Source organism: Microtus ochrogaster, unplaced genomic scaffold (assembly GCF_000317375.1).
Source record: "Microtus ochrogaster isolate Prairie Vole_2 unplaced genomic scaffold, MicOch1.0 UNK48, whole genome shotgun sequence".
NCBI classification, from domain to species: domain Eukaryota; kingdom Metazoa; phylum Chordata; class Mammalia; order Rodentia; family Cricetidae; genus Microtus; species Microtus ochrogaster.
The window spans coordinates 292723-306027 of record NW_004949146.1 but is presented as its reverse complement, the minus strand read 5'-3'; the positions used below and the strand labels follow the sequence as shown (position 1 = coordinate 306027).

At 51.7% G+C, this 13305-nt stretch overlaps 1 protein-coding gene across 1 annotated transcript in view; it reads left to right on the top strand.

Annotated features, from left to right (window-relative positions):
• Positions 1-3894: 3894 nt before the first annotated feature.
• Positions 3895-13305, top strand: part of Wnt9b (Wnt family member 9B) — a 19923-nt gene continuing 10512 nt past the window's right edge. Inside the window, exons 1-2 of the mRNA XM_026777176.1 lie at positions 3895-4278; positions 4527-4563. Of these exons, the coding sequence (XP_026632977.1) occupies positions 3895-4278; positions 4527-4563 (421 nt within the window). The remainder of the gene's footprint in view (positions 4279-4526; positions 4564-13305) is intronic.

Sequence of the window (13305 nt, the reverse complement as noted above, 5' to 3'; positions counted from 1 at the left end):
ATAGAATGGGGACGGTGAGGACAGATGAGTCATCCCACTCAAGCGAGGTGTCACAAGGATGTTGCCAATGAGGTTCAGATTCGTGGTGTCAGGACTGGTGTGAGTGGCTAGAACAAGCGGGTCACAGCGAGGCCCTAGCAGTGTAACCAGAGAGGGTGGGGGAGACAAAGAGAGAGACAGGTACACAGACTGCCCTGGGCCTGTCTGGACTTCCGGTGACCAGCCTCTTAGCAGCTGACACTTGCCCTCAGGCTTCTGGGCACGACTGCCCACTTCCTATTGGTCCAGAGTCCATCAACTGGGAGGGAGGCTGCAGGCTGCCTGGGATGTCAAATCTCTGCTTGCTTAGGACCTGGTGGGGGCTCAGAGGGTCCTCTGGGCGAGCTCCTGCTTGGGAGTTGGAGGTGTGAAGAACTGGAGCCAGGCAAGGGTGCTTCCTAAGGCTTAGTGTCAGATAGATGGTCAGCTTGGGAAGGGGTGGGGAGAAGAGGAAGACAAATTAGAGAGCCCCTCCCCCTCCAGCTGAATTTGATGCAGAGCAGTAAAGCTTTGCTGTCTGCTCATCACCTCCAGGGTGTGTGTGTGTGTGTGTGTGTGTGTGCGTGTGTGTGTTTGTGTGTGTGTGTGTTCAGTGGGAGGAGAATGCTCCATCCTTAAGCAGTGGCTGCCTTGGGCTGGTTCATGGAGACAGGTAGCTGCTTGTGGATGGCTAAGAATGCCTCTCTTGCATACCTGTGTGAACGTGTGGATCCCAGAGCAGCAGCTGTAGGTCTACTTAGGAATTTAGACATTCACTGGGGTGAAGGTAAGAGAAGGGGGTCTGTATCACTGATTGCCTGGACTTGCGCTCTCTCTCTCTCTCTCTCTCTCTCTCTCTCTCTCTCTCTCTCTCTCTCTCACGAGCCTATTGCATGCTCATTGGAACATGTGTCAGCATAGGAAAGACTGCATCTGTGAGCATGTATCCAGTTAGCATGACAATACATGTCTGTAGCTTCCTAAAAAGGCAGCAGAGCAAGGGACCAAGGTTCTGAGCTGGCGACAACATCCTAAGCACCTACACCGTGCTAGATCCTGTGCCCAGTTCTGAAGACACTGGAGAGAGGAAGAAAAAAGCTCAGCCTTGCTTCCCACAGGGCAGCCCAGTGGGAGCAGAGCAATCAGCCACTTGCAGCACAATGCTGTGCTCTCCAATGCCACCCCTCAGATCCTTTCTCAATACTGCAATTATAAGGCGATTTGCTTCATCACCCATCTCTGCCTTTAGACCATATGCGCTTCCCTTGAGGGTGAGCGCCTAGAAACTGCACCATACTCAGAAAGTGTGGATCATGCAAAGGCTGCCAAGCATCAGGCCATGCCTGTATCCCTAAGTCATCCACAGCCATCCTGACTAACCACACAGCTGAACTCCACTCCTGCCTCAGTTCCTGTAGCTGAGTCCCCTAGCTTTGCTGCCTTCATCTGTAACATTGGGACAGTGACTGCCCCGGCTTACCAAGGGACTTGAGACTTCAGTGAGACCATGGGCCGGGGCTGGGGGCCAAACACCCATGGAGTCCCAAGTACACACAGGGAGGGAAACTCCTGTGGGATTCCTACTGCCAGTGAGGAGAACGTGTCCCTGGGTGCTGTGTAGAGCTATGCAGTCACAAAGCAGAAGCAGCTCTGAAAGGTCTTTGAGCTTCTGGAAACACCCAGGAGACAAAGCCCTGACATGGTTTTATTTTTTATTTTATTTTATTTTATTTTTTTTGGTTTTTCGAGACAGGGTTTCTCTGTGGCTTTGGAGCCTGTCCTGGAACTAGCTCTGTAGACCAGGCTGGTCTCGAACTCACAGAGATCCTCCTGCCTCTGCCTCCCGAGTGCTGGGATTAAAGGCGTGCGCCACCACCGCCCGGCCCTGACATGGTTTTAACTTCAGAAGGAAGGGAGCTTAGGGTGAGGACTACTATCTTGGTTGTCGAGAGCTCAAGAGTGTGGTATGAACACGTTCTGTGTCTTATTGTCTAACCACCGAGGTCCGCACGGACTCCTTAGGCTTCCTCCAACCTCCTCCTAGTGTAACCTTCCATGAGACAGCAACAGGTCCCTGCATCAGTGGGGAGGAACTGTTTCCTCTCCCTCCCATCCTGCCTTTTCTGCGCATAAGCGTACTCACGGGCTCTCGGGCAGGAGGGGCAGTCGGAGCAGCCCAAGCTGGACACTCTCCCTCATCCTCTACCCACACTAGGGTGCCAGTGGGTGTGGCCGAGACTCGCTGGTATCTTTCTATTACTCCAGTCCACAGCACGCACTCACACAGATCCTTCTGAGCCTCCTGTATGCGAGTTCACAGTTTGTTTGTTTTGATGTTGTTGCTTGGTTTTTGTTGTTTTTTTGGGGTTGTTTTGCTTTGCTTTTCAAGACAAACTTCGGCTGTCCTGGAACTCACTCTGTAGACCAGGCTATCCTCAAACTCAGAGATCCGCCTGCCTCTGACTCCAGAGGGCTAGGACAGTTTTACAAGGGATGAACCAGAGCTAGGTCCAGGCAACTTGCCCAGCTGGCCGTGAACATGCTTCCCCCATGCTGTCGTGACTAGTGAGCATAGTAATGGTATACAATCAGCCTTGGAGGAGACATTTACATCTACAGCCCGGAAATCAACAAGTCACAGAAACCACACACCCATTCGTCATCCCCCGCCAGGGCTAACACCAACACCGGGCGGGCTCCTGCCTGCAGGTGCAGCGAGCCTAGCCTCTTCTCTAGTTGACATCTCATGTGCACAGACATCTTGCCAGTTATTTATCATCCTTCCCATTTCACATCTGGAATTTGATGTTCACATGATTGAACTCCAGGTCTCGGAAGCCCATCCTGGGCCTTGCAGCCTCAACACATAGGACCACCAGATGTGATAGGACCACGGAGCTGTTAGAACAAAAGGGTCATGTGACTGCTGGGCTGTCCACAGTGAACTTGCTCTGCACAGTGAAGCAGTCCAGAGGCTCACGGCAGCTGAGTTTCCTCTGTTGCCACTACTTGGTGTCAGAACTGACATAAATCTTCCTAATTCCAGCCCCCACCACGCTGATATCCACCCAAAAGCCAAGGTCACTGTCACCCAGTGTTCTAACTCGATGTCTGGTTTCTTTCTTTTCCTTCCTTCCTTCCTTTGAAAATTGACGCGAAGATTTGACGATCATTACAAGCTAGATTTTTTTTTCCTTGATTGGGCCCGATGTTCAAGACTCCCAAAGACGTTTGAAAGCTCATTTGGTTATGTGTCTCCTTCCCAGACTGATGTCACGCCCTGCTTCTTTACAAGAATTGCAGTCAAACTTTTAAAAAGCAGCAGGGAGCTTTGGGGAGACTCGCGTGCTATCTGATGAAACTCTGTGACTCTACCTCATTCTCCAGACAGTCTGAATTTCTGGCCAGCATAGTCAACACGGCTGTTGGCACCTCGCTCACGACCACCAGCCTTGTGTTTAAGGTCAGGTGCCCTATGTGTTGCCTTCTGACCAAGAGTTGTCCCAGTCATCAGATGTGAATTTCTCTTATTGTTACAGAAGGACTCACAGCCTTCTAAATCCCTGTGCAGAGAAAGCTGAACCCGACCAGCAGGACAACCACGACCACGAGGTTTTGCGGTAGAGCCCAGGCGAGTCGCCCCTTTTTCACTATTCAGCTCCGAACAGAGCTCACTTGCCCCTGCATCCCCCTAGAGAGAGGTAACATCTCTTTGACCCCCAAACCTCCATTTCTGCCTCTCCGGGCCCTGGGTCCTGCACCATCCCGCCCTCTGTCCTGGACTGGGCGCGACTCCAGGTGAGAGCTCACCTGGGGCGGGGCGGGACCTGGCACTGGCCCCTCCCACAATGAGGCGGGCAGAGAGCGGCGGAGCCAATGGGGCAGGGAGGGGGCTCACCGGCCACGCCGCTCACTCTCCGGGAGGCTTGCGCTCCGCCCCACCCGGGTTTAAAGCCCCACGGGCGGCTGGTGGCGGCGCCGCGAGCGCCCAGTGGCGCGAGGAGATGCAAGAGTGCGCCCACAGTCGGCAACATGCGCCCCACGCCCGCGCTGGTCCTGGCCGCTCTCTGCCTGCTGGCGCTGCCCGCCGCCGCCGCCGCCGCCTACTTCGGGTCAGTGCCCGTCGCATACCCGCTCTCCGAGTGCCTGGTCCCGGTTCCAATCCCTCTGAGGCCCCGAACTCAGCCCTTTGCCCAGACAGGACCCCGATCTATCCCTGGCTCTCTGAGCTTAGACTTCACCTCCTTTTCCCGAATCCAAGTCTGGGTCCCCTGCCCCACCCGGTTTCTCAGCCTGGCGGCTGTCAGACTCCAGCCTAAGCCCTGCTCACGCCTGGAATCCTAGCCTGATACCCCCCAGCACGCCCTGTCCCTACCGGTCCAAGTGTGGGCTCGGGCTCCCGTGTCCTCTTCGGATACTTTCTCTGTGTCCCGTCAGTCCCCATCCTGGGCTCGGTCCAGCCACACCCCTAGCCTGAGATTTCTGTATCCTTCACTTTCTCCCCGCAGATCTGGGACCTGAACACCTGGCTGGGTGGAGGGATTGGTGGGTAGGGGCGGGGGGGGGGAGGAGTGGGCGCTGAGAGTTTTGCTGATCCAAGGACGTGGGGGATCCCGGGACTGCAGGACAGTTCTCTAAGAAAATGTGATCAAATTAAACCCCAAACAGGAGTGGGGACGTGAATTCTAGGGTTCATGGCAAAGAGAGGGAAAGAGGCTCATTTGGGGGCGTACATGGCTAAGAAAATGATTACAGTTTGTGGTAACAACTGGGAAGTGGGGCGGGAACCTGAGGGAGATGGTCGGAAGGAAGAAGTAAAATGGCATTTGTCTGCAAATGTCTTCCCTGAACCTGAATTGTAGATTCTTGGTGAGGGCTGGGCTGGTGGTGATGGCAGGGATCATGGATTTTAAAATTACCTTCCTGACCTCCACCCAAAGCAGGTTCCAAATACTTAATTTTAAACTTGGCTTTTTTTCTGACTGCTTTACCCCTTGTCAGACAAGGCTCATAGTCTGAGCGCAGCAAGCAACAGGCCCGAGGCTGCTCTCAGGAAGCCACCACAGAAGGCATGTGAGGGTCTAGGGGCAACCTCACAGGCTGGAATAGGGACTGCAGGTTAATTTCCAGGTCATGACCCCTGGCTAAAATGTGCCTGGGCTATAAGCAACAACCTCCCCTGAAGTACATGGGGAGGGATTGTCAATCCCAACCCTAGTGCAGAACTTAGTTAATGAAGACCAGAGAAGACTGCCCAGTTGCTGGGGACTCAGTATCTCCTTTTGACCCACTCCCAGAGCAGCAGGTGTAGGTTCAGCCAGAAAGAACATCCCTCAGTGGGCATGACCGAAGGGAGAGGACGCAAGCTCTGAGTTCGATCCTGCCACTTTCAGGGTTCTGTGCCACTGACTGCCTCGCTTAAAGACTCTGCTCCTTAGCACCTGGTCTGTAGGATGTGGATAACAGTGCCTGGTTTAGCGCTTATGCTGTTCATAGGGTAGTGGCTAGCATGCAATAAACATCCAACTAATGTTACTGAGGATGCTGGTATAGGAAACCAAGAGGGTTCCAGGTATCCGAGACCTGGCAGTCTCTGAGGGATGGAGGAGGAAGCGACAGCAACCATTTCCATGACCCTTTTGTTTCCTTGGGTTTTCGGTTGGAGGCAGGAGTGAAGGTCAGAGAAGGTAGAAGGAGAGGGGATCCCAAGAGGCCTGGGCCACCCTGGCTGGTGTTTTGAAAGGGAATAAAATTGGGGGCAGGGGAGCAAGGGACAGCCTTGAGAATAAGAGGGGAGGTGGTTAGTTATGTCTGGAGCCAGACTGAGGGGGTGAGTATTCAAACCCCTCCTTGGGAGAACTGAAAAGGCACACGCAAGCCTCATGCTGTCAAATGTTTGGGCCCCGGGGAATGGGCAGGCCCCATGTGTGGGGGGGAGGGGGCAGACTCTCTTGTGACTTAGTCAGACCGGGTTTCCAAGCTTCCCGTCAGCGTTTGCTCCTCTGGTGTCCGTCATCCACACTCTAGGGAGAACGTGGAGCAATGAGCTTATCCGTCCTTAGGTCAGCCGCCTTTGAAGCCTCATTTCTAAGTATAACATGAAATACCAACATGAAATACCGTCCTTTATTTCCTGATGAAAGGGGGTTCAGCGATGAGGAGAGCAGGTGACAGCAATTTTGGTCCCAGTCGTTTTGGGGTCTTCGCAGCCAAAGACTTCAGAGTGAGGAGTGACCAACCCCCTGCTTCAAAAAGGTCACCTGTTATCCCCATTTTTTTTCAGATCAGGTGTCCCCCTCCCAAGCCACAGGGAGCAAGCAGTGGCTTTTTTGCTGCCTGTAGCCCACTTCAGTGGTGGCCATAGTGATGTAACAAAGCCGAGAAGTCTATAAATTATTTTTGCACCAAGCCCCTACTCTCATAGGACCCTCAGAGCAATTCCTGGGTAGGTAGAAAACGGAAAGTCCAGAGAAGTCGCCTGGTGTCACACAGCCAATTAGGGACAGGATAGAAACCAGGCCCTGCCTCACGTTGGTTCTTTGTCTTGTATAGGGAACAGTCTCATAAGCGGTCATTGTTGTGTGATGTCCCAAGGGCACAGCATCTGCAGAGGTTCGGGGTTGGAAAGTGGCCTCCCTTTCCTGCATGATGAATTCTCCCAGACCCTCTCGGCTGTAGTGGGAGAGGCCACGCGTTCCTCAAAGTGGTGCAGACAGGGTTCCAGGACTCTCAAAGAACAGCAATAGGACAGGAGGTGGCTGGAATGCCAAGGACAAGCCTGCACTGAGCACTCAGGGCCCAGTAGGGACCCTGTTGGACCTTCATCGCCCAAGCTGGACACCTGCCTTGAAGATGGGCGTTAGTGTCAGTGATGGCCCAGAAAGTTAAACCATTTCCTGAGAGTCGCACAGTCAGCAGCAGGCAAGGCTGGGATTCATTCCCGGGACTGGAAGGCTTGTGCTTTCACAGCCTTTTCTGTCTGTCTGTCTGTCCCTAGAGAAGAAAGGAACTCCACCAGTACAGAGGCCACGCACTTGCAAAGGACCACTGAAGTCAACTATGCTTTAGAAAGCTGCATCTACAGGGCTGGGAGATGGCTCATCAGTAAAGTGCTTGCCTCACAAGCATGAAAGCCTGAGTTCGGATCCCCCAGCACGCATGTAAAAACGTTACATGTGGTGGCATGCCTCAGCGCTGGGGCGGCTGAGACAGGAGGATCCCTGGGACATACTGAGCAGCTAATCTAGGCTAACTGATGAGCTCCAGTCCAGTGGAAGATCTTATCTCAAAGATAGACAGCATGGTCGTCCATCCCTTTGGTCCTCTGTAGATGTATACACACTGGAGCAATTTCTATGATAAAGCTCCTGGGGGGACTTCAGGACCGAATTGGGTGATGGGATGTAGCGTGTGCAGAGACCACACATAAGCTCTGCCTGCCTGTCAATCCCGGCTAAGTCACAACACCATTAGGAATCCCTGCACTTCCAGGTCTGTAAGGGTGAGGAGACGTGGGGGCTCCAGGTGTTAGGGACTCTGTAGACAAGAGATCTTGATCAAATGACACATCACAGACATCTCAGAGTCAGGACAAACTTGGCCTCTGAGCTCTGGCCTACTCTCTGTTGTCACAGAACCCTGGGAGAGCCCAGATGACTGGCCAGCGTGACTGTTCAGGTGCTGTCCTTGTGAGTTCATGGAAGAAACAAAACATCACCTGTATTTTTCCCAAGTTCTCGTTACATGTAATATACCACATTCATTTTAAGAACACTATCTAGGTCTTTCAAATGGATACACCTTTATAATTTCTTTGAGTTGACCATGATTATTATACATTTGTAGATACTGTTTATTGAGATTTATCTTTGTTGCTACATATTTCAGTAGCTCTTTCCTCTTTATTCCCGAGTAGCATTCTTTTTGTTTTGTTTTCTTTTTCAAGACATGGTTTCTCTTTGTAGCCCTGGCTGTCCCAGAACTCACTTCTGTAGACCAGGCTGGCCTTGAACTCGCAGAGATCTGCCTGCCTCTGTCTCCTAAGTGCTGGGATTAAAGGTGTGTGCCACCACCACCTGGCTCCTGAGTAGTATTCTATTATTTGGGCATACCACATTTTTTTGATTCCATAATTAATGAACATCTGAGTTAGTTCTAGTTTTCAACTGTTCCCCAAAAAGCTGGTGTGAGCACCCATGAACAGCTCTTTTGTAGACATATGTCTCTTCGGTAACTGTCTGGGGGACTGAATTGTTGGGTCACCTACTAGGTGTATGTTTAATTTATAGGGAATGGCCAAATGGTTTCCAACTTGGCTATGCCATTTACACAGGAATGTCTGAACATTCCAGTTGCTGCGTGCGGCTAGCCTTCTTCTTCCTTAATTGTTGCTGTTTTATTAGGTTGTACTAGTATCTCATTGTGGCTTTAATTTGTATTGTCCCATTGGTGAATGATGGGTTGAACACTTTTTCATATGGTTATTAGAATGTCTTCTCTGGGGGAGGTTGTCTTTCTATTAATCAGCTCTAGGCTTTCTTTACATATTTTGGACACAAGTCCTTTGTCAAAAAGTATTGGCAATATTTTACCTGATTTTGGTTCGATACTTCTAAAGAGCAGAAGTTTGAAGTAAGATTAGGGGGACAGGCTTGTGATTCCTGCTACTCGGGCTAATGCAGCAGACACTCAAGGCCTGACAGAACAACTTAGTGAGACCCTGTCTCAAATGAGAACTGGGATCTAGCTTAGTGTTAGAGCACTTGCCTAGGATATGAGAATTCCTATGTTCGATCCCCAGAAAGGCGGTTGGGGGGGGGGGGCAGGACAGACAGAGGTTTTGAATTTTGATGCCATTCCACGCGCTATCCACCTTTTCTTGTATGCCTTTCCCGCCATGTCTTCTTCTGGATGCTCCACAGACTCCACATTCACACTTAAGTCTGTGAATTTGGATGCATGATGGGAGGTAGAGACCCAGGTACACTGCTTCCCGCACAGAGCCTTAGAATAAGTCAGAGACAAAGCACCACAAATGCCTTCACTTTCTTTTCAAAAGTTGCTCTGGCTGCCCAGGACCTTTGTGTTTCCACGTAGACTTTAGCATCAGCTTGTCAGCTTCCGCACAAAAGCCTGCTGGGAGTTTGACTGTGACTGGACTGACTCTCGAAACCAAGTCACGGAAGATGGAGTAGGGCTGCTTCCTGACAACCCATGTCTGTCGGGGGGGGGGGGCGCTTTGTAAATTGCCCTCAGAGCTATTTTGTAGTTCCCAGTGTATAGCTCTCTTGCAACATTCTTTGTGTGGGAGACAGGGACATGGGGTTAAGGTGGGGTCTCAGGAGCCTAGACTGGCTTCAAACTCATGATATTCCTAAACCTGGTGTTAAAATACTGGTCCTTTACTCCCCCATCCCCCTACTTCCCGAATGCTGGCACTGTAGGCCCGTACCACCACACCTGGCTTAGGTCTCACAGATAATGTTAAAGTGTCTTCCATAATTAGATAGCGTCATTTTCCGTTTAATTCCCCCCTCCCATACTTTTAGAAATGGGAACCGAGTCCTGAGTAAGACAGGGTAAGAGGGGAAAAGTAAAGGGAGCCCTGCAGCTGTGGAGTGATGCAATCACTGTGTCTACGGGAAGGACTTCAGGTCGCCTGCCCCTGCTTGAGCCGTGTGATCCCCGAAGGCAAGTGCTTTAGCCTCGAGCTCTGGGTCAAACCAGTCACCTCAGTGAATGGTGGTAGCTTTCCTGAGAGAAGTGGATGGGGGAAGGGAGGCTGAGCATGCATCCTCTCCTGCTGGAATCATCTAAGCATGAGATATTAGTGCCTTTGGGAGTTGGCTGGTCTCAGGAAATGTGCCAAATCATCAACTAAGGGCTCCTGGTAGCAACTGAGCAAGATGAGAATAACCAAAGCCCGGCTCTAGTACAGTGTTGCTCAACCTATGGAGCACAGCCCCTTTATGGATGAACTCTTAAAAGGGTCACCTAAGACCATCAGAAAACACAGACATTTACATTATAGTTCATAACAGTAGCAAAACTAGAGTTATGAAGTAGCAATGAAGATAATTTTATGGTTGAGGGTCACCACAGCATGAGGAACAACGGTCACAGCCTGAGGAAGGCTGAGGACCGCCACTCTAATGTAAGAGGCACTGGGCTAGCTGGAGGTAGTGGCACACACTTTTGCTCTCAGTACTTGGGAAGCAGAAACAGACAGATCTCTGTGGGTTCAAGGCCAGTTTGGTCTGCATAGTTAGTTCTAGGCTAGCCAGGTTGACTGGACTCTGAGCCACACAGATCAGAGTTCAAATCCTCCACTGAGACTTACTAAATGACACAGGGCAAGTCAGCCATTTTGACATCAGGACAGAAAATGGGCTAATCTTTCTCTCTCAGGGTTGTTGTGAGGGATAATGGTGTGGCTCAGTGGTAGAGCACTTGTCAAGAGCATAGGCAAGACCCCGGGTTCCATTCCCCTGCAATGCCTACCTTCAGACATGCATATAAAGTATTGAAATGTCACCTACACCCCTTACCTTACAGAAAGCATGCCACAAGGCCATGGACTGCCTCACATCCCGCTAAGGAATGTTTCTGGGCACATCTGTTCCTTCCTGTTTGCATCTTTCTCCCAACTGTCCTATAACGGGGAGCAAAGCGAATTTCCCCAAGCTCGCCACTTTCTGTGCAAGATGCCACTTAGTCATTGTGATACCCCAGGAGGCTGGTGCTGGCATGTTGTCGTCTTATACCGCCAACTGGAGAAAGCGTACACAGACCGAGGACTCACCCAGAGTCGCACAGCGAGCCTCTAGCTGTGCCAAGATTGAACTCTACCTGGTTTGTGAGAATTCTGAGTGACCTCTTTGCCCCTGCCTTGTTCTTCCCTCTCCACCGGGTCTGTCTGTACCCGGCAGCTGGGGCCCACTGCTGCTAAGTCTTGTATTTTCGTGTATGCAGTGCCTCCTGCATGGCGTGTCCTCACCTCTTATTATCCGAGTTTTCCTGTGCTCACTTCTCTAGTTTTCTCAAGCTCCCTCTGCCCAGAGCTGTCTTAGGGTCCTGTTGTTAGCTGGGTCCTGTCCTTATAGCCTTTGATGTCACCCCTGTCCTGTGGTGAATGTCTAGGTGGACAATATTCATTTTCTCTTACTGGCCCTCCCCTTCCCTTGTGCCCCTTCTATGCCCACTGCGAGTTCTCTTTCGCAGATCCTTGGCTCCTTGCACTTCTCACACGCCTGTGCCATTCCCTGACCTCCCTCTGTCAGCACGAGATGTGAAGAAGGGGAGAGGGGATGCCACTCAAGCTCCTGGAGTCGGCCACTCTGGACATTTCATGGGCAGCAGGGATGGACTGGAGAAGGGTGAGCTCTTAGGTCAGGTGGTTGCCTCTATCTGGGACCCCTCATTAGAGAGAGGAAGACTGAAGGAGCCAGGATAGACTTAGTAGGGCAAGAGAGGCCTTCTTTGACACCACAATAGCTTCCAGGCCAGGTATGGTTTGCAATCCAAGCTGCCTCTGGGCTTAGAGAAGTCGTATGCTGTACTTGCTCCCACAGAACACAGCACCTAGAGACAGATGCTTGGTTAATTTTCATGGAGAACATTAATAGGTTGGGATAAACAAAGACCATAACACGTTTTGGTTTGAACTCTGAGTGGGTAAGTTCATCCCAATTGTGCCAAAGTCCTGGGGTTCACTGAGCCTTCCGGAGTTTGGATTACTGATAAAGATTTGTGACCCCATGGTACCATGTCACCATAAGAGGTTGTACAAGCTGCATTTAAAGAGACATGGGTCATTTTCTCGGCTGGTCCTCAGCAGGTTTAGGAGGGAGCTCCAGCATATCTCAACCCCAGGATCTGAAGTTCAGAGGGACCTGGTCTAGCTCTCTGAGATGTTACAGGGTCTGAGTGTCTAGAACCAGATGACCCTGAAGTCTGGTGTTGGGAAGAGGGTACAGAAATAATCATGGTGAGGTGAGCATGGGGAGGGTGTGGTGACAGACAGGCTCCTGCAGAGCCCTGCCCCTTCCCAATGTCTTCCCTAGAGATTTGCATTTGTTTGGAGAGGGTGGCCCTGCGGCCTGTGAGCAAGACTGTGGGGGAAGCCAACAGAGTGAGTCCTGGGGAAGCTGAGGGGGAGCACGAACTACACTGAACAACAGGGCTGATATAGCCAGCAGGCATCTGAGGAGCATCTCTCCTAGGGGAATGGTGAACGAGGGGTAGCCACTAAGGTTCCAAGAAATCATGCCAGCCTCCACCCAAGAAAGAGTTCACCTACGACTTGGAGAAATGACACAGCCAACCATGTAGAACGGAAGGCATCATATGTGTGAAGGTGGCAAAAGACAAAGATGGGAGAAGGGACTGTCAGACAAGGACTTCCTGGAGGAGGCCTGGGTGCCACCCAGTGCCCCAGAGTCACCTCTCTCACTTCCTGCATTACTGACTTAAGTGTTTTCAAAGGCAGTGGCTAGAAACGTTTCTAGGGGACACGAAGGCTTTGAACCCAGGAAAAGACCTTGCTGGCAGGAGTGGCAGCATGGAAAGGGGTGTGGGGGCTGGACCAAGAGAGGCTATCCCAGCCTGGCCCGCGGTAGCAGCCCTCTGCTTCGGCCCTGCTGGGGTCAGCACCAGCCAAGGTGGGAAGCTCTTGGGGTCCTGCTCTACTCCCAAGTGAGCATCTTGGACTCCCCCCAACTCTCCAGGCTGCCCTGGGCAACTCTTGCTCTGCTTGAGTATTTAGGGGTGGCTATCTGGCCGGGTGTGGGGTGCCTCTCCTCTCCTTGGAGAAGAGGGAAGAGAGTAGTAGCTATAGCCACTCCTGGTACCCACAGGAGGAAAGTGACAGCCCTACCTGAGCCCTTGCCAACAGACCACTGACTGTTGTTGACCCAGAGTGAGCATGCGCGGGCATGGATCTCTACCGGTGGGGAGAGGGTACCAGTCAGAGTCAGGGAACACTCTGGGGCTTGCCAGGCTAGTGAGCTGCTCAACATCCCCTAGCTGAATCCCTCAGTTCTGGCCTAGGAGCCAGAATCCCCCAGTTAGGGTGGAGCTGGGGGAAGAGGATGTACTTACTCCTTGTCCCCACACCTGCACAGCACCCATCCTGTGTGTGTGTGGCTGAAGTTGCTCTTCCCAGAGTTACTTGGGGCCTGTGTACCCAAGAAACTGGGGGAACTTGTCTTCAGAGCTAAGCTAAAGACTGAATTTATATATTCTCTCCTCTCTCCTCTCTCCTCTCTCCTCTCTCCTCTCTCCTCTCTC